The sequence below is a fragment of the Zalophus californianus genome, chromosome 1 (assembly GCF_009762305.2).
Source record: "Zalophus californianus isolate mZalCal1 chromosome 1, mZalCal1.pri.v2, whole genome shotgun sequence".
In the NCBI taxonomy this organism is placed as follows: domain Eukaryota; kingdom Metazoa; phylum Chordata; class Mammalia; order Carnivora; family Otariidae; genus Zalophus; species Zalophus californianus.
The window spans coordinates 111950319-111972035 of record NC_045595.1 but is presented as its reverse complement, the minus strand read 5'-3'; the positions used below and the strand labels follow the sequence as shown (position 1 = coordinate 111972035).

The following is a 21717-nucleotide window of genomic DNA, read 5'->3' as shown; positions in this document are numbered from 1 at the left end:
AACAAAACAAGGAATAAACTTAACTAAGGAGGTAAAAATCTTGTATACACACACTCAACAGGAAAACGGGGCTGAAAAAAATTAAAGATGACACAGTAGAAAAATATCCCATGTTCATGACATGGGAAGACTTAATATTTATTGTTAAAATGTCATTACTACCAAAGCTATCAACAGATGCAATGCAAATACTATCAAAATCTCAAAGGCCTTTTTCACAGAATAGGAAAATTCTAAAATTGATTTTGACTCTCAAAGGACCCCAAATACCCAAAACAATCTACCAAAAGAACAAAGCTGAAGGCCTCACACTTGTGATTTCAAAATATATTACAAGCTATAGTAATCAAAGGATTGGTATTGGCATACAGACAGAAATATAAACTAATGGAAAAGAAGAGAGTCCAGAAATAAACTCTTGTGTATATGGTCAAATGATTTTCACAATGTCTACACAATGGGAAAATTAGAGTCTTTTCAATAAATGTTGGGAAAAACCATATCCCCATACAAAATAATGAAGATAAACACTTAACTTATACCACATACAAAAATTAACTCAAAATGAGTACAAGAGGGATGCCTGGGTGGCTCAGTTGGTTAAGTGTCTGCCTTCAGATCAGGTCACAATCTCGGGGTCCTGGGATGGAGCCCCACATCGGGCTCCCTACTCAGTGGGGAGTCTGCTTCTCCCTCTCCCACTCCCCCTGCTTGTGCTCTCTGTCTCTCTCTCAAGAATAAATAAAATCTTTAAAAAAAAAAAATGAGAAGAGAGAGAAGGGGCTAAGAAATTTATTTTAAAAAAACAATAGCTGACAACTTTCCTACTCTGGGGAAGGGAAAAGATATTCAGGTCTGGGAAATAGAGAGCCCCCCAAAAAATTAAGATAAGGAGGTCTACATCAAGACAACAATAATTAAAACGATACAAAGTAGTGATAAACAGAGAACTGTAAAAGCAGCAAGAGAAAAGAAAAAAGTTACATACAAGGAAAACCCCGTAAGGCTATCAGCTGATTTTTCAGCAGTAACACTGCAGGCCAGAAGTGAGTGGCAATGATATATTCAAGTGTTGAAAGAAAAAAAACTGAATCCAAAAATACTCTACCTGGCAAGATTATCATTCAGAATAGGAGAGATAATGAATTTCCCAAACAAAAGTCAAAGTTCATTACCATTAAACCAGCCTATAAGAAACATTAAAGGAAATTCTTTGAGTGGAAAGACAAAGCAATCATCAAGAATAAGAAAATTAAGAAAGAAAAAATTTCATAGGTAAATACAAACATAATGAAAGTAGATTAACCACTTATAAATCAGTATGGAGGTTAAAACACAAAAGCAATAAAATCAATTATATCTGTAAAAATCAACCAAGAGACTGACAAAATAAAAGGATGTACAGTGGGATGCCTGGGTGGCTCAGTTGGTTAAGGGACTGCCTTCGGCTCAGGTCGTGATCCCAGGGTCCTGGGATTGAGCCCTGCATCAGGCTCCCTGCTCAGCGGGAAGCCTGCTTCTCCCTTTCCCACTCCCCCTGCTTGTGTTCCCTCTCTCGCTGTATGTCTCTCTCTCTGTCAAATAAATAAATAAATAAATAATCTAATACACACTGTTACTCTCTAACCTCTTTAAAAAAAGGGGGGGGGCACCTGGGTGGCTCAGTCAGTTAAGCGGCTGCCTTTGGCTCAGGTCGTGATCCCAGCGTCCCGGGATCGAGACCCGCATTAGGCTCCCTGCTCAGTGGGGAGCCTGCTTCTCCCTCTCCCTCTGCCTGCCGCTCCCCCTGCTTGTGCTCTCTCTCACTCTCTCTCTGTGTGTCAAATAAATAAATAAAAAGTCTTTAAAAAAAAAAAAGGATGTACAGTACAATATCATATACATAAAACATGGGGGGAGGGGAATAAAAATTTAGTGCTTTTAGAATGGGTTCAAACTTAAGTGACCATCAACTTAATATAAACTTCTATATGCATAAGATATATATGAACCTCATGTTGACCACAAAACACCTATAACAGATACACAAAAAAATCCAGAGAAAGCAGTCCAGGCAGAACACTAAAGAAAATCATCAAATTACAAAAAAAGAGAGCAAGAGAAGGAGAAAGGAACCTAGAGGAACTACAAAAACAACCATAAAACAAGGAACAAAATGGCAATAAGTACATACCTATCAATAATTACTTTAAATGTAAATGGACTAAATGCTCCAATCAAAGACACAAAGTGACAGAAGAGATAAACTGCAAGGGATTACGCTAAGTGAAATACGTCAAGCAGAGAAAAACTATTATCTTATGGTTTCACTCATATGTGGAACATAAGGAATAGCTCAGAGGACCACAGCGGAAGGGAGGGAAAACTGAATGGGAAGAAATCAGAGAGGGAGACAAACCATGAGAGACTCTGGACTCAGGGAAACAAACAGGGTTACAGAAGGGAAGGGACTGGGGGGATGGAGTAACCAGGTGATGGGTATTAAGGAGGCCACGTGTTGTGATGAGCACTGTTATATACAACTAATGAATCGCTGAACCCATTACTTCAAAAACTAATGATGTACTATATGTTGGCTAATTGAACATAATAAAAAATTTTAAGAAAGTAAGACCCATCAACACGCTGCCTACAAGAGACTCACTTCAGAACTAAAGACCCATGCAGATTGAAGATGAGGGGAGAGAAAGCCATTTACCATGCAAATGGAAGCAAAAGGAAAGCTGTGGTAACAGTATTAACTTCAGACAAATTAGACTTTAAAACAATAATGTAGCAAGAGACAAAGAAGAACACTACAAAATGATAAAGGGAACAATCCAAGAAGAAGACATACCAATTGTAAATATTTATGTACCCAACATAAAAAAGAACCGAAATACATAAAGCAACTATTAACAGATGAGGGAAGAAATTGACAGTAATGCAATAATTGCAGGGGACTTTAACACCTACTTATATCAATGGATAGATCATCCAGACAGAAAATCAACAAGAAAACAGTGGCTATGAATGACATATCAGACCAGATGGACCTAACATATAGCCAGAACACTCCATCCAAAAACAGTAGAATACACATTCTTTTCAAGTACCCATGGCACATTTTCCAGAACAGATGACATTTTAGGTCACAAAACAAGTCTGAATAAATTCAAAAAGACTGAAATCATAAAATGCATCTTTTCAAACCACAACAGTATGAAACTAGAAATCAATCACAAATGAAAACTATAAAACACTGATGAAAGACACTGAAGATGACACAAACGAATGGAAAGATATTCCATGCTCATGAACTGAACTGAAAGAACAAATATTGTTAAACTGTCCATACTAACCAAAGCAATCTACAGATTTAATGCAGCTCCTATCAAAATACCAACAACATTTTTCACAGAACTAGAAAACAAACAATCCTAAAATTTGTATGGAACCACAGTCAACCCTAAAGAGCCAAAGGAATCTTGAGGGGAAAAAAAGAAGAAAAAAAAAAAAAAGCTGGAGTTATCACAATCCCTGATTTCAAGATACACGACAAAACTATAACAATTAAAACAGTATGGTACTAGCACAAAAAAGATATATAGGTCAATGGAACAGAATAGAGCCCAGAAATAAACCCATGATTATATGATTTCGTCTATGACAAAGGAGGCAACATATAATGGGGAAAAGCAGTCTTTCCAACAAATGGTGTTGGGAAAACTAGACAGCTACATGCAAAAAAATGAAACTGGACCACCTTCTTACCTATCCACAAAAATAAAATGTATTGAAGACCTAAATGTGAGGGGTGCCTGGGTGGCTCAGTCGTTAAGCATCTGCCTTCGGGTCAGGTCGTCCTGGGATCGAGCCCCACATCGGGCTCCCTGCTCTGCCAGGAAGCCTGCTTCCCCCTCTCCAACTCCCCCTACTTATGTTCCCTCTCTCGCTGTGTCTCTTTATGTCAAATAAATGAAATCTTTAAAAAAAAAAAAAGACCTAAATGTGAGACCTGAAACCATAAAACTCCTAGAAAACAGGCAATAATTGGACATCAGCCTTAGCAATAGTTTTCTAGATATGTCTCCTGAGGGAAGGGAAACAAAAGCAAAAATAGACTTTGGGGACTACACCAAAATAAAAAGCTTTTGCACTGTGAAGGAAACCATCAACAAAAGGGTAAACTACTGAAATAATATATTTGATAAGAGGTAATATTCAAAATCTATAAAGAACTTCTACAACCCAACACCAAAACACACACACACACACACACACACAATCCAATTAATAAATGGGCAGAGGACTTATCTAAGTTTTCTAAAAAAGATGACATCCAGATGACCAACAGACAAATGAAAAAGTGCTCAACTTATCATCAAAGAAATGCAAATCAAAACCACATTAAGATATCACCTCATACCTGTCAGAATGGCTAGAATCAGAAAGACAAGAAATAAGTGTTGGCAAGGATGTAGAGAAAAGGAAACCCTCATGCACTACTCGTGGGAATGAAAACTTGTGCAGTCACAATGGAAAACAGTATGCAGTTTCCTCAAAAAATTAAAAATAGGGCACCTGGGTGGCTCAGTTGGTTAAGCGACTGCCTTCGGCTCAGGTCATGGTCCTGGAGTCCCAGGATCGAGTCCCACATCGGGCTCCCTGCTCAGCAGGGAGTCTGCTTCTCCCTCTGACCCTCTCCCCCTCATGCTCTCTCTCATTCTCTCAAATAAATAAATAAAATCTTTAAAAAAAATTTAAAAATACTATATGTATACATATATGTACGTGTACACACACACACACACACACACACACACACACAAATAGAATATTACTCAGCCATAAAAAAGAATGAAATCTTCAATAAATCATGGAACACTACATCAAAAACTAAAGATGTAATGTATAGTGATTGACATAACATAATAATAAAAAAATAAAATAAAATAAAAAAGAATGAAATCTTGCCATTTGCAACACCTAGAGGGTGAAATAAGTCAGTCAAAGACAAATACCGTATGATTTCACTTGTATGTGGAATCTAAAAAACAGAACAAATGAGTAAACATAAAAAGCAGAAATAGACCCATAAATACAGAGAACTGAGGGTTGCCAGAGGGGAGGGGGTTGAGGGATGGGCAAAATGGGTGAAAAGGAGTGGGAGTGGGAGTCTTCCAGTTTTGGAATAAATATTTCATGGGGATGAAAGGTATAGCATAGGGAATATAGTCAAGAGTGTTATAAGAGTGCTGTACAGTGACAGGTGATAGCTACACTTGTGGTGAGCTTAGCATAACATATAAATTTGTTATAAATTTGTCTAATCATTATGTTGTACAAACTAATGTAACATTGTAAAAAAAAAACACACACAGGGGCACCTGGGTGGCGCCACTCAGTTGGTTGAGGGTCTGCCTTTGGCTCAGGTCATGATCTCAGGGTCCTGGGATTGACCCCCATGTTGGGCTCCCTGCTCGGTAGGAAGCCTGCTTCTCCCTGCTTGTGTGCTCTCTCTCTCAAATAAATAAATTTTTTAAGAAAAATTGTTTAATCATTATAAAAAAATCTTTACAACACACACACACACACACAGCTTTGTAAAAGAAAGGGCACAATAATGCTGAGCTAAAAAAAAAGAAGAAATGAGCAAGATTTATATGAGAAAAACTTTAAAACACTCCTGAATCACAAAAAAACTTGCCTAGAACAAATGAAAAACCATCCCTCTGCTCTAGAACAACTCAACATGATAAAGATGTCAGTTCTCCGGGAGCCTGGGTGGCTCAGTCGTTAGGCGTCTGCCTTCAGCTCAGGTCACGATCCCAGGGTCCTGGGACTGAGCCCCACATCGGGCTCCCTGTTCGGCGGGAAGCCTGCTTCTCCCTCTCCCACTCCCCCTGCTTGTGTTCCCTCTCTTGCTGTGTCTCTCTCCGGCTCCTGGGTGGCTCAGTTGGTTAAGTGACCAACTCCTGTTTTTGCTCAGGTCATGATCTCAAGAGTCATGAGATCGAGCCCCAGGTTGGGCTCCGCAATGGGTGTGGAGCCTGCCTGGGATTCTCTCTTTCCCTCTGCCCCTTCCCCAACTCTCTTAAAAAAAATAAAATAAATAAAATAAAATACAGACACACACAGAGTATGAAGTTTCTATAATTAGAAGTGTGGTACTACTGCATAAATGAAAAGCAGACCAGTAGAATACGCATAGTCAAGAAAAAGACCCAAGTAGTAATGGAATTTACTGTATCAATAAAGGGGGACATCATAAATCACTGGGGCAAAGATGGACTTTTTTAATAAAGGGTGATGTGATAAACAACCAACTGAAAAAGGAAAACAATAATCCATACCTCATATCATTGACAAGAATAAATCCACATATATGAAAGACATATTATGTAAAAAAATGAAATAAACAGGTACGCTAAAAAGACACATCAGTGAATTCCTCTTTATCTGGGTGTAAGGAAAGAATTTCTCTATATTCTGAATGTAAGGAATGTAAGGAAAGATGTATTGAGTGATAAATTTGACCACGTAAAAAAGCTTGTGCAGAGCCAAAAAATAGCATGAACAAAGACAAAAGAAAACTGAAAAACTAAGAGAAAATATTTGCCATTTGTATTACAGCTAAAGGGTTAATCTACCTAGTAACTCTTAAAAATTAAAGAAAAAAAGTACCAAAAACCCAAAAGACGTGAAGTGAAAATTCACACACAAAAACGACAGAAAAATGGCCCCCAAACATATAAAAAGATGTTCAGCCTCACTTATGATAAAAAGAAATGAAAACCAAAACTACATTACAAAACCATTTTTCATCTATCAGATTGGCAAACATTTAAATAGGACAACACATTCTATTGATGAGGCTGTGAGGAAACAGGACTCATACAGTACTGATAGGAATTTGACAATTTCTAACAAAACTACAAATTTATTTACCTTTTCCTATAGCAATCCTATTTCTAGGAGTTTACCCTGAAAAGATACCTCCAACAATACAAAAATACTCATGTACAAGGTTACCCATGGCAGCTTTTTAGTAACTACAGAGTATAGAAAGTATCCTTAGTGTCCATAGCTAGGAGAAAGGTTAAACTAATTAGGATACAGCTACACAAGGAGAAACTAAGCAGCCATTAAAAAAAAAAAAAATGAGAACGATTACTATTAATGGACATGGAATCCTTTCCAAGATATATTAGTAAACAAAAAGAGCAAAGTACAAAAGAATGTCTACAGTATGCCATGGATATAATACTGCTTTGTTTAAAAACAAACAGAGGAAAGCTAAAACACAAATAGGATTAGTTACCAATGGAGTGCTTAGGAATAAGATAAAAGGAGAAAGGGGAGTGCTATTTCTCTGGTAAACCTTTCTAGTATAGTGCTGTGTGTTGGAACCATATTAATGTTTCACCTACTAAAATAAAGGGAGGAGGGGTGCCTGGCTGGCTCAGTCAGGAGAGCATGCAACTCTTGGTCTCAGGATGGTGAGTTTGAGCCCCATGTTGGGTACAGAGATTAATAAAAATAAATAAATAAACTTAAAAAAATAAAAAATAAAGGGGGGACAAACTAAAGTTTTAAATTTAGGGGGATAAAAAAAGTTAAGATGAAATATAAACAAAAACAAACAAACCTAACTCTTCGAAGAAACTAACCATAATGAAGTGAGGAAGAGAACATACCCCCACAGTAAAGATAAAAAGCATAAAAAATTATTGACTCTAGGAGCGCCTGGGTGGCGCAGTTAAACATCCAACTCTTGTTTCGGCGCAGAGCCGATGTGCGCTCCATGCTCAGCAGGGAGTCTGCTTGAGATCTCTCTCTCCTTCTCCCTCTGCCCTTCAGGCTTGTGGGAGCACACGCTCTTGCTCTCTTTCTCTCCCTATAAAAATAAATACATAAATCTTTAAAAAAAAAATTACTGACTCTTGTTTGTGTTTGTTTTTTTACGGGGGTATATATCAGCAATTCTGAAACTATTCTGTGTACTCTAGAATGAAGAAATAAGTAAATATACTGTGGATAACAGGAGCAGATTCCTCACTGTCGCAAAAGGAACTGATATATATCACAACTTGAATACTCTGAGAACGTAAAAATTATATTAAAATTGTATTAAAAAACTGTAATCACCTAATTATAACTTATCCCTGGAAACTGCAGCAAACTTCACACATTTGACTTCCCTCCTGCCATCCCCCAGAACATGTTTTATCTTTCAATTACTTTTTACATATGTAACAAGGTTTTTGGAAGTTTTGACTTACCACAACAGAAATCACTCATTTCTATTAAAAAGCAGAGATCATTAACAACACACCTTCAGATTTAGAATCATATAGTACTTTTTTCTTTGAAAAACTCACTACTTTCATCTTCTCTGTTTAGACAGGCTTGGGGTGCCTGGGTGGCTCAGTTGTTAAGCATCTGCCTTCGGCACAGGTCATGATCCCAGGGTCCTGAGATCGAGCCCCACATAGGGCTCCCTGCTCCTCGGGCTTTCTGCTCTGCGGGAAGCCTGCTTTTCTCCCTCTCCCACTCCCCCTGCTTGTGCCCTCTCTCGCTGTGTCTCTCTCTGTCAAATAAATAAATAAAATCTTAAATAAATAAATAAATAAATAATAGCCTTGGTTAACTCAAGGAATGAGTTGTTCAATTTTCTTGTTACACCAAGATTAAACTCATTTAGTTCAAGCATTTTGAAGAATAAATTCCTAAAATATATTTTCCAAAACAATATATATAGGACATGAATAATGTGTATTTTCAAAATTTAAGACTTTTCAGTGACTCCAGATTAGTTATTGTAGTTAAATGCCAAAGTGTCGAAGCAAGAGATTGATTAGAAGTTGCTGTTTTGAATAAACCTCTGAACTTGTTTTCTAATATACAAAATAAAGGTATTCCTGTACATGACATCTTGACAGAGTTACAAAACTCAAATTACTAAATGCGTATGTGCTAGATAGTTTGTGGTTAACTAGACATCACTGCTACTCTTTTTAAGGTCTTCTTTGCATTGCAAAGGAAAAGAAATTAACATTTCCCTTTGGAGACAGTTGTAAGTAGATAACTGGGCAGAAAAACAGCTTCCAGGTGAGTATCTTGAGAACCACCCACTTCAGTGCTACAAACTGAGAGTACTTAAAACTTCCCAGTGACTTCTGAGCAAACAACCAGCTGCCATGCTTCAAGTTAAAATAATCAGTGACAGCTTCCCTAATTCCCTGAGCCCTTCCAATGGTTACAAAAGTTCCCTCCGTTAAGACCCTGATGCTTGGAATGAAACTATAAATGACTGATACATGTGAATATATGGGAGTATATGTGAAAATACTTTATAAACTAAAAAACACCATAAAAAGCATGAATTATTATTTTTGTTCCCACTGATGGAAACTTCAATTGAAGTTATTTTCTGGTAATCAGCCTTTTTGTAGATAAATCAATACATCCAAAATAAAGCTTTCCTTCTACAAATCAATAGAACAATAAAACATTTTCTTGCTACAAAACCAAGTGCTCTACCTAACTTCATTTCCCCAGTTAAACATTCACTCAAATCAAGGCATGTTCACCAGGCAAGGCATTTTGTTAGGTAATAAGAGGATCCCCCTGCAAGAACTTATAATATATGAGAATAACAAAAGTATTCAATATTTAATAGTATTCAAAATATAACTGTTAAAAATCAGGAACCACATCTGATGGGGGGGTCAAAAAAGGAAGGATGAAATCTGACTTGGGAGTGAAAAATCAAAAAAGGATTGAGAAAGAACTAAAGGTTAAATAGAACTAAACTTTAAAGAATAGGAAGGCTTCACAAAGTACAGATACTGCAAGAAAGGGGAAGAAAGAGCATGCTCAAAGAAACAAAGCTAGCAACTTGGGGACCTGAATGGAAAAAAAAGGCATGTAACACCAGAGTGGCTTAGCCATGGAGTATGACAAATGACAGGAGGCTGAGGCCAAATATTATTTACAAGGCCAGAATGCTAAACATTTGAACTTTACTGCTATTATCCAACTTCAGATTCACACAATGATTTATAAAATTTTGTGCCCTAAATAACAAAACTAGGCTGCTAATATACCCCCACAAGTAGAGCCTAATAGTAGTATGAAGAACTAAGCAGAGAAAAGAAACTGATCTGCCTAAAATGCTTTTCATCCTAACATTCTTCTGCTCAAAAACCTTCAATAATCTCTGAATGCCTCCTTTTATCAAGTCCATCAATACCATAGTCCCCATCCTATTCAACCAAATTTTCTACCATTGCCCAAATGTACAACTGACTCCAGATAGGCTATTTTCTCTATTACTGACCCTTGAGCACAGCAAAAAAACACAGGTGGAGTATTAGTCTGTGTATTAGTCTGTTCTGGCTGCAATAACAAAATACTGCAGACCGGACAGCTAAAACAACAGAAATGTATTTCTCATGGTTCTGGAGGCTGTAAGTCCAAAGTGAAGATGCCAGCTGATTGGATTCCTGGTAAGGGCTGCCTTCCCGGCTGAAAAGATGGTAAATATCCACCCTTTCACTGTGTCTTCACATGGCCTTTCCTTTGAGTGCATACTCATACAGAGAGAAAGTCTCTCTCTTCCTCTTCTAAGGCCACCAGCCCTAGAGGATCAAAGCTCCACCCTATGACCTCATTTAACCTTAACCTTAAATACCTCCAATAACGACCCTATCTTCAAATATTGTTACATTGGGGGTTCGAACTTCAACATACGAATTTATGGGGGACACAAACTCATTCCATAACACACCGAGGCAAGATCTTGAAAGGTTTTACAGCTTCTTTGCTTACATTCCTCAACAATTACCTCCATCATGTGAAAAAGCCCAGTCCGGCCTAACGGAGGATGAGAAGCCAATGAGGATGAGTGACCCCAGATGAGACTAGCAAAAGAACTGCCAGCTGAACCCAGTCAAAATCATAAAATCATGAGAACTTAAGTGATTGTTGCTTTAGATCACTAAGTTTGGAAATAGTCTGTTACAAAGCAATAAATATCTGAGATGGCATACCTTCTTGTTCTGCTTTTTGACCTAGATCTCTGAACTCTATAGGATTTCCCTCGACCCCTTGAACGACTTCGACTTCGTTTTCTTCTAGAGCCGTAAGAAGAGCTACTGCTTGATCGATGCCTGCGTCTGAAATAAAATATAATCAAGTGTCATTGCTACAAAAAAAATTTTTACGGGCGTCTGGGTGGCTCAGTCGGTTATGTGTCTGCCTTCGGCTCGGGTCACGATCTCAGGGTCCTGGGATCAAGCCCCACATTGGGATCCCTGCTCAGCGGGGAATCTGCTTCTCCCTCTGCCCCTCACCCTGCTCGTGTTCTCCCTGTTTCACTCTCTCTCAAACAAATAAAATCTTTAAAAAAAAATTTTTTATAACCATTAAAGAGAAATCATCTAGATTCTAAAGAATTATCTCATTTTTACTATTTCTAAATCCTTCCTAGAAGCAAATAGAGATAAAATGTTACTCCTGTTGAGAAGTCAGATGATTGATTCCTAATTTAGTGATTGGATCAGCTACTAATAAAGACATTAGGGGTGCTCAGTAGTATACAATCCTTCCAAATATTATCAGATAATATGTTACGAGAACTATACCAGTTTACACCTACAAAGAATAGACAAAGGAAGAAGACACTAGACCCATGGATTGGGCCTGGCAAAAAGGAAAACCTTTGGGGGAGGGAAGGGCTGTACCAAATGGGTGAAGGGGAAAGGGAGATACAGGTCTCCAGTCATGAAATGAGTAAAACGTAGGAACAAAAAGCAGAGCATAAGGAATACAGTCAATGATACTGTAATGGCAATGTAATGGGACAGATGGGAGCTATACTTGTGAACATAGCATAATATATAAATTTGTCAAATCGCTCAATTGTAAACCTGAAACTAATATAACATACCCAAATGAAAAAGTAAAAATTAAAAAACAAACAAAAAAAACTTTTAGGTTGGGACTTAACCCTCATAAATATATAACTACTAAAACAAAAATGTTTTACCCAGAAAAATTAAAAGTACAAAAACATATGAACTCCAAAGAATGTTACTCTCATTACTATGTAAGTGAAAATTATGAAAATCACCTTCTATCATATGAATGAGAGCGAGGCTGAAGATCTCTGGACCAAGATCTTGACTTTGACCTTGATTTCCTTCCACCTTTCTTTCGGCTATATGTTCTACTATCTGAAGAACTACTTGAAGATGACCGTCTACGGTGTTTCTTTTTTCTCTTGCTTCTGCTTTCTTCTTCAGTATCTGATGACCGGCGTCCCATTTCTCTAAGTTCAAATTCAAAGAAAATTAGTTCTAGCACAATGGCACAATGGATGAATTTTAACATAATTTTTGTAGAACTCTGTAAAAATTTAAAAGGTCTCATTTAAAGTAAAGCTTTAAATGTACTTGGCTTATTGACAAGACATGAGAAATTGCTGTAGTATAGTCTTCTAGGACTATCAATTGTTTTTATAATTTATGAACAGTTTAAATTTGTCCATAATTTTTCCAAATATCTCTCAAAAGAGTTAATCCTGAGAACACCTCATAATAATTTTCTTGTAAGTTGCACTTATCATTAATTATATAATACTTGGTTTAGGGATCAACCACTAATCCTTCGTTTCCACATTCCTTAAATATAAAAAGTATTTTACTATCTTTTAGAATTACATTTTTCTAACTAAAAATTCTAAATTTTTAAATCGATAAAACCTCATTAGGCATCAACAAAGTGCAAACTGAAACAATGCACTATCACCATTTCACTGGTGAAATCTGAGGGAGGGAAGAAATGTTCACTACAGTACTAAAGTTGGGAGCACCTGGGTGGCTCAGTCCGTAAAGCGTCTCATCTGCCTTTGGCTCAGGTCATGATCCCAGGGTTCTGGGATTGAGCCCTGCATCAGGCTCCCTGCTCAGCGGGGAGTCTGCTTCTCCCTTTCCCACTCCCCCTGCTTGTGCTCTCTCTGTCAAATAAATAAATAAAATCTTTAAAAAAAAATTATTAATAAAGCACTAAAGTTGAAGTCAGTAAATTCTGCACACTGCTAGTTCACAAAAATGAGTCATAAAAATGTTGATTTTTTTTGACAAAGCAATCCTACTTCTAAGAATCTATCTGCAGTTTTTCTTAAAAGGAAACTATATTCATGAAACTATTCATTATAACATTATTAAAACCATATCCACAGAGACTACAATTTACAAAAATATGCACCTATGAGGGGCACCTGGGTAGCTCAGTAGGTTAAGTGTCTAACTCTTGATTTCAGCTCAGATCACGATTCAGGGTTGTGAGATCAAGCCCCGTGTCAGGCTCTGTGCTAGGCGTGGAGCCTGCTTAAGATGCTCTCTGTCCCTCTCCCCGTCCCTCCCCCCCAATATATATATATGTATATGTATGTGTGTACATATGAGTAACAGCAAAATTGAAAATAATTGATAATTTTTTTAAGATTTTATTTATTTAATTGAGAGAGAGAGTGAGAACGCAAGTGGAGGGGAGGAGCAGAGGGAGAGGAAGAGGGAGAAGCAGACTCCCCACTGAGCAGGGAGCCCAACATGGGGCTGGATTCTAGGACCCTGGCATCATGACCCAAGCCAAAGGCAGACTCTTTTTTTTTTTTTTTTAAATCTTTTTTCTTTAAAGATTTATTTATTTATTTTGAAAGAGTGAGAATGAGAGAGAGAGAGAGAGCACACGAGAGGGGGGAGGGTCAGAGGGAGAAGCAGACTCCCTTGCTGAGCAGGGAGCCCGATGCGGGACTCGATCCCGGGACTCCAGGATCATGACCTGAGCCGAAGGCAGTCGCTTAACCAACTGAGCCACCCAGGCGCCCCAAAGGCAGACTCTTAACCGACTGAGCCACCAACTCTCAACCAACTACCCCCAAAATAACTGATAATATTAAAGTGATGAAACTGGGTAATTTTTTTATTTTACACAATTTTCTATATGGCTATGGCAACGTTTGTATATTTATTATACAAAAGGAAAAAACATACATAAAAATAACTCAAGGTTTTTATACCTAAGAATTAACTTATTTTATAAGCAGCTTACTTGTCTTACTTCAAAGTTAGCCTTCAGAGACTTATACACAATCTCACTTATTTTACCAAAGTAGTTATTAGCTATCTTTCAATGTCACATAAAAGCAAGATCCATCTTATGTAATGTTTAACATAAACAGTTAATGGATCAGATAAATAAAAATCTCATGCTTCCCTTTAATTTTTTTATTATGTTATGTTAATGACCATACATCATTAGTTTTTGATGTAGTGTTCCATGATTCATTGTTTGCATATAACACCCAGCGCTCCATGCAGAATGTGCCCTCTTTAATACCCATCACCAGGCTAACCCATCCCCCCACCCCCTCCCCTCTAGAACCCTCAGTTTGTTTTTCAGAGTCCATAGTCTCTCATGGTTCGTCTCCCCCTTTAATATTTATTCAAAATAAGTTAATACCATTGCTATAAACAAAGCAATGTGTTCAATTACAGCTTTGTTTTCAGAATTGTCAGAGGAGCCATCCCCTCCTTGACTCTAATACAATACCACTTGAAAATTGCTGTCAGGATTAAATTCAAAATTCTAAGCTATTTACCTAGAACCAGAATTAGACTTTAAATATAGTTCTGAACCTTCAAGATGTTCACAGTTCTAACATTTTACAGTTAACAAAATATTGGAAACACTTGGTTTTGAAACTTTCAGTAAATCACTAGTGTATCTAAGCCAGTTTCCTCACTGAAAAATGAAATTGCACTAGTTAAAAGATCATGATGACCTGGGCGCCTGGGTGGCTCAGTTGGTTAAGCGACTGCCTTCGGCTCAGGTCATGATCCTGGAGTCCCGGGATCGAGTCCCACATCCGGCTCCCTGCTCAGCTGGGAGTCTGCTTCTCCCTCTGACCCTCCTCCCTCTCGTGCTCTCTATCTCTCTCATTCTCTCTCTCTCAAATAAATAAAATCTTTAAAAAAAAAAGATCATGATGACCCTTTCCAGCTTCAAAATACTATGATTATGAAATTATACATATATAGACAATATAAATGTACATATATACATATTTAAATATTCACACATATATATGATATATAACATCTGTGTGTATGTATATTTCCATTAAAGAATGTGTACATAATTGAATTATAACAATCACCTAAGTTTTCCTATTTCCTGGCTTTTCCTTCCTTTCTTGTTTTCATCTTTAGACAGTTATGAATTTTCTTAACCAACAAATAACCATTTAAGATGAGTTTTTATTATAATCTTATTATCTGGTTAAAAAATACTAAAATGAGAGTGAAAGGATAAAAAAGTATAAATTCACAAGAATTAAGAGACTAAAAGAGAAAACAACAGTAACAGTAGACAAGATATGTCAATAAATTTTTAGCAAATGAAAACCAGATGGCGGATTTGGAGCTAAGAAAGTTGAATATCACACAACTGCAGAGAATTCCAACAAGTGAAAAGCCAATTCACACAGCAAAAATCAGAAAGGCTCAGGAATTTGAGACACCAGATACCACAGCAGGCACAACAGGTCATGAGACTAAAACACAGAGAATGAGTTGAAAATCTGTAAAAGAAGTAATCTCCCAAGCCCCCTCCCCCACCCAAACCAGAGAAGTGACTACTCCTCCCCAATCCCAGCAGGAAAGGTGGGGTTTTTTAAGAAAATAATGAAACAATGAAGCACAGGTCCAGGGGCACATAAAAGAGGGCAGAAAGATGCTAAACTAAAAGTTAAAGGAAAGTGAAGGTCTTCAATCTAATGGTAAATACTGCAGCACTCCGTGAGCTTGGATCCAAGAATTCTGGCAGAGGATTCTTTGCAAAACCTGAACAGTAGCTGAAAAAAGGTATATAAATATTTGAAGGTCCCCCCCCCAAAAAAGGCCAGGCCCTTATCCAATCACCCTATAACCATGCCCACCAGTTACCAAACCCAAACCTTAAACAGTAAACTTTTCTCAATAAGCTTTTTAAACTTTTTAGCGATTATACAACAAAGGATAACTAGTCACGTGATGAAAGCCTTTATCATAAGAGACAGAAACCAAAACAGAAAGAAAAAAAGCAACTTGCAGTAAACAAGGAACAAGCAGAAAAAAATTACTGTTACTATCCTCAGAAACAGAAGATGATCCAGCAAACAAGAACAGGAGGAACACCCAAAGAACAGGAAAGCTTTAAACAAATGATAATTTGTAATAAAAAATACAATGGGGTTAGAAGATAAGGTCAAAGGACTCACAGAAAGTAGAAAGAAAAAGATAAAAAAGAGGAGGCAAAAGAGGATCAATCCAGAAAGTCCAATATCCAATCGATATGCATTCCATAAAAAAAGAACACAGAAAAGAGATAAAGAAAAATACCCAAAGAACAATTCAAAAGAATTTCTAGAACTGAAAGATATTGATTGCTTTAAATCCCCAGGACAATGAATTAATAAAAGATATACACCAGGGGCACCTGGGTGGCTTAGTCGGTGAGGTGGCCAGCTTTTGGTTTCAGCTCAGGATCTCAGGGGCTCAGGGTCTCAGGTTCCTGGGACTGAGGTCCCCTCCCCACCTAAAGTTCCATACTCAGTGGGGAGTCTGAGGATTCTCTCTCTCCCTCTACCCTTCCCCCACTCACATGCAAGCTCTCTAAAATAAATAAATCTTTAAGAAAAAAAATAGACATATACCACACATATCTCCAAAAAATTCAGACAACATCCATATATAAATCCTAGAAACTTCTTAAGAGAAAAAAATGGGGTAATCACAAAAGGCTTCTCAACAGCAACAAAAAAATGGGGTAATCACAAAAGCCTTCTCAACAGCAACACAGAAAACAAAGAGACTTGCCTTCACATATCTAAGTGAAAATGACTTTCAACCTCTCAATATCCAGCCCACTCACTGATCTAATAAGAGATCAGAATAAAGACATGTTCGGGGCACCTGGGTGGCTCAGTCGTTAAGCGTCTGCCTTCTGCTCAGGTCATGATCCCAGGGTCCTGGGATCAAGCCCCACATCGGGCTCCCGGCTCAGCGGGAAGCCTGCTTCTCCCTTTCCCACTCCCCCTGCTTGTGTTCCCTCTCTCGCTGTGTCTCTCTCTGTCAAATAAATAAATAAAATCTTTTTAAAAAAGAATAAAGGCACGTTCAAATATGCAATCTCAAAATTATACCTTGCACTCACCGTTTCTTAGGAAGCTACTAGAGGATGTGCTCCACCAAAAGGAGAGAGTAAACCAACAAAGATGATCCAGAGTCAGAAAATCTAATACTAGAGATAGGTATAAAGTCTCAGGATGATAGCAGACCTAGGTATAAGACATACATCAGGGAACAAGAGACAAAAATCCTTGCCCTCTAGCTTGTGCTAGAAGTGTAACAGAAATTCTCAAAATGGGGTCCATAGACCCCTGAGGGTCCTTCTAAAACCCTTTCAGGCGATCTAAGAGGTCAAAACTATCTTCACTCTAACACTGAAACACGATTTACCTTTTCCCTGTGTTGACTTTTGTACTGATGATGTAAATAAAAGCAATAGCAGGCAAAACAGCAGGTGCCTTAACAGGAATCAAGGCAACGGCACCAAACTTCACTAGTATCATTATATTCTTAAAGGCAACACACAGTTTAAAAGAAATTTTTTTAAGCCAGTTTCACTTAAGAATGTCCTTGATAAAACAATAAAAATCATTAATTGCATTAAATTTCAACCCTTGAGCACACATCTTTTTAATATCCTGTGTGATGAAATGGGAACTACACTTACCCGCTACTGCATACTAAAGAATAATGGTTATTTTGAGAAAAAGTGTTTATACAAATGAATTTCAAATTGAACTAGCTTTTATCATGAAACACTATTTTTAAAGAACTATGACTATTCAGACTTGGGTATTAGGCAGACATTTGCCCAAAACTGAATGAAAAGAGTCTTTCATTTCAAGGAAAACTGACATTATTTGTTGCCAATGATAAAATTTGAGCTCTCAAGCAAAAGTGAGAATTTAGGATAACTTGTATCCACCACGAGAGTGGCTTCCCAGTCAGTACTTGAAGATTTCTCTGTTGAGATCAGTGGTGATATTAAGAGATGTGAATTTTTTTTAATTACATAATAAAGACTGTCAAAATTTAGAAGGTATGCATAACTCAGTGAACCACTGTTCTCCCATAGGCCAATTCAGGATCTCACAGAATCATGCATGGGTAAAAAAAAAAATTCACTCACAGTGCAAGACAAACCTACATATTTTAATGTGATAGACTATGAAGTCACTGACATGGTTTCAAATACCAGATTACAACCAACTTTTAAGAAACTACTACTTGAGGGGCACCTAGGTGGCTCAGTCAGCTAAGCGTCTGCCTTTGTTCGGCTCAGGTCATGATCCCAGGGTCCTGGGATTGAGTCCCGCATCAGGCCTGCTCCTCCCTCTGCCTCTCTCTCTCTGTCTCTCATGAATAAATAATAAAATCTTAAAAAAAAAAAGAAAGAAAGAAAGAAAGAAAGAAAGAAAGAAAGAAAGAAAGAAAGAAAGAAAAAGAAAAAGAAAAAGAAAAAGAAAGAAAGAAAGAAAGAAAGAAACAAACAAACAAACTACTACTTGTCAAGTTTTGGTGTAGTATCAAAGAAGTAATTATGTGCAAAGGCTATTAAAATACTTCTTTTTCCAATACCATATCTTTGTGAATCAGATCTTCTTTATATATTTCAATCAAAATAACTCATCACGATGGATTGCACGCAGGAGGAGATATAAGAATCCAATTGTCTTCTATTAAGCCAGACATTAGAGAGTTGCAAAAGTGGAAAATAATGCCACTTTTCTCACTAAGTTTGTTTTGGAAATGTAGTTATTTTTCATATCAAATGTGTTATTTATGTTACCATGTAATGGGCTTATTATTTTTAAGTGGATTAATAAATATTTTAAAATTTGCTCATTTAATTACTAGTAGGGCAATATTTATAGATAGAGTCCACGTAGATAAAAGTTCTTGGGGTCCACAATAATTTTTAAGAGTGTAAAGGAATCCAAAACTAGAAAGTTTGAAAACCACTGCTCTAAGGTATCTACAGTTATTTCCACTCTCCTTTCTTGCCCAGCTTATTAAGTCCCTATATAAAGCATAAAGAATTAGAAAGAAAAGGACACAGATCTTATTATGTATCTTGTTGAATGGAGAAAAAAAGAGAATAGGAGGTGGGTATAAATCTTCCTGTTTTAATTCCAAACAACATAATTCACCCATAATCGAAGAATGATTACATTTAACCCAGAAAAGTTAATGGTAGATACAAAACCCTTCCTTAGAGACACTAAGTAAAAAAAAAAGTTTAAAATCCATGTCACCAAACTGTATTTTCAAGTAATATATTTACACTTCAGAAAAATTACTCTGAAGTATAATCAATCTTAAGAGACTGCAAAAGCCCACTACATTTCTTTATTATAGTTAACTTCAAATACTTATTCAGAAAACTGAACAAAAGCAAATGAGAGGTGGATCCAAAAATTGTCTTTTTGGGGTGCCTGGATGGCTCAGTCATTAAGCATCTGCCTTCAGGTCAGGTCATGACCCCAGGGTCCTGGGATGGAGGCCTGCATCAGGCTCCCTGCTCTGCGGGAAGCCTGCTTCTCCCTCTCCCACTCCCCCAGGATAAGGGCAATAATGAACTGAGCAGAGATTTTTAGGAGCCCCACAAGCTAACAATTTTTCAATCTACCTGTAAACAGAAAATGCAACTACAGGTACAGAACTCTTAAAGCTCTTGGTTTTCTGTCCTCACTCTGTCTTCTAGTACTCCCTGATTACAGTCTCATGGTTGCAAACCTCACCTAAATACTCCCACTACAAAACTGAAACCAGGACAGGTAACAACTACAGCAGAACATCCATTTACAAAAACATCTCATTGTAAAGTTTAAGTGACTGACTGAAGACATGAAGCCAAGATGTGGTTATTCAAAAGAAAGCTCAAAGGCATACACAAGTAGTTCCTCTGCTTAACAAGAAGCAGTTAGCCTTTTTCAGAAAACGGGCAGTTAGAGAGAACAAAGATTCCTAGAGAACATGACAGTTTATAATTATTTCTCCACTATTCATTCATTAGTATATCAAACTATACTTTTTAAATCTTGGACACATGGCTTAAAAAAAAGAACAGTCATGTCAATGGGAAATCCACCTCAAAGAGGTAAAGTAAAAGTGAGGTTAATACCATTTTAGCATAGGAAGAAATCCACAAATAAGTACAAAACCATGCAAAAGCAGAGAAAGATCTGTGGTAAAATTCTAATTTAAGGTAACACAGCAAAATTCAAAAGAGATACAGAATTCTCAAAAACACTCCTCCTATCATAACTAAAAATTTGTAGACTAGCATCTTTTTTTAAAAAGCATTATCAGTCGTAAGAATTTCTCCCCAATGGTTTGAAAATGAAAGCAGAAAATATATCTATATATCTACTGTAACAAAGTCATTACAGAAGTTTTCCAACTCATAACACAACTCTCTGCTAAGACTGGTGGAATCGGTAAGGCCAATTAATAGGTACCAGCTGCCTTTATTTTTTTTTTCTATTTCAAACATTTTTAGCTCTCTTACTTAAGAACTAACAACTCTAAGGCTAGAAGGGATACACAGTTTCCCCACAAGGTTGCACCTGTCATATCTGTTCAAATCCTTAAACCTGAGAATTCTGCATATCCTCTTCACTTAGAGCTTTTATGTCTACGTTCAAAGATGACAGCTGGAATACTTTTTTGTAACGCAAAAGATACTAAATTTATGTAAATACCCAGTATCTAGTTAGTTGAAACTCTAATAGGTTGGTGCTAATTCTGAAAACGCAGTAACAAAAAAATTTAGGTTTCCAGTGTACATTTAAATATATATAACCCCTGAGGTAGAAATTTTGTTAAGGCTGACCTAAAATCATGAGTCAGCAACATGTATAAATAGTGCATTATAACCTCTCACCAAAGTAAACAGAGTTTAAGGGTAGCCATGTGCTCTTAAGGTAGCCCCTAAGGGTAGTAATATGACCACAAGGCCACAAATTCTGAAGTCAAGGAAATGGGGAGCGTTTAGTGCGAGTATATTTATATGTTCAGGAAGTTAGAAAATCTATCTCACCCAGCACCACCTATCTCTCAGCAAGAGTGCGAGCCAGGAAGGGGGATAGGGAGTGAAAGAGGTGGATCTCAAGCACCGACAGCAGAGTGAGTGGGGTAGAATGCACCAGGCTGCAGCCTCCCTCTAGCTCCACCCTACCTATAGCTAGTGACGAAGCACCAACCACGTACTGCAAGATGAGCACAGAAACTCAAAAGCAGTGATCGAGGACCAGGGACTGGGGATGCGGATGGAGGTGTGGGTTGTGTAGGGAACGAAGAGCTAGTTAACTCTCCCTCACCACCACCACCAGACAGAAGGCCTAGCTTGAGGCCTGCGACCGCGCACTACTCTACAGCAACCCACCACCCGAAGGCCCCAGGTCGGACTTCAGGGGTCAGAAAGCGCCAGGTGCGGGGCGCATGCGTACTGCGCCGCTCCGCACGCCTCGCGGCCACCACCCCCCACCCCCTCCAACCGCACTCCACGCCGCCTTCCCGGCGGACTTCGCCAGGCCCCGCGCTGCCTCTCGCCGGA

General features: G+C 37.8%; 1 protein-coding gene across 1 annotated transcript in view; it reads right to left on the bottom strand.

Moving 5' to 3' along the window:
• Positions 1 to 21717, bottom strand: part of RSRC1 (arginine and serine rich coiled-coil 1) — a 300250-nt gene that overhangs the window by 273913 nt on the left and 4620 nt on the right. Inside the window, exons 3-4 of the mRNA XM_027585584.2 lie at positions 12119 to 12314; positions 11037 to 11162 (exon numbers count right to left, since the gene is read on the bottom strand). Of these exons, the coding sequence (XP_027441385.1) occupies positions 11037 to 11162; positions 12119 to 12312 (320 nt within the window). The 5' untranslated portion in view covers positions 12313 to 12314. The remainder of the gene's footprint in view (positions 1 to 11036; positions 11163 to 12118; positions 12315 to 21717) is intronic.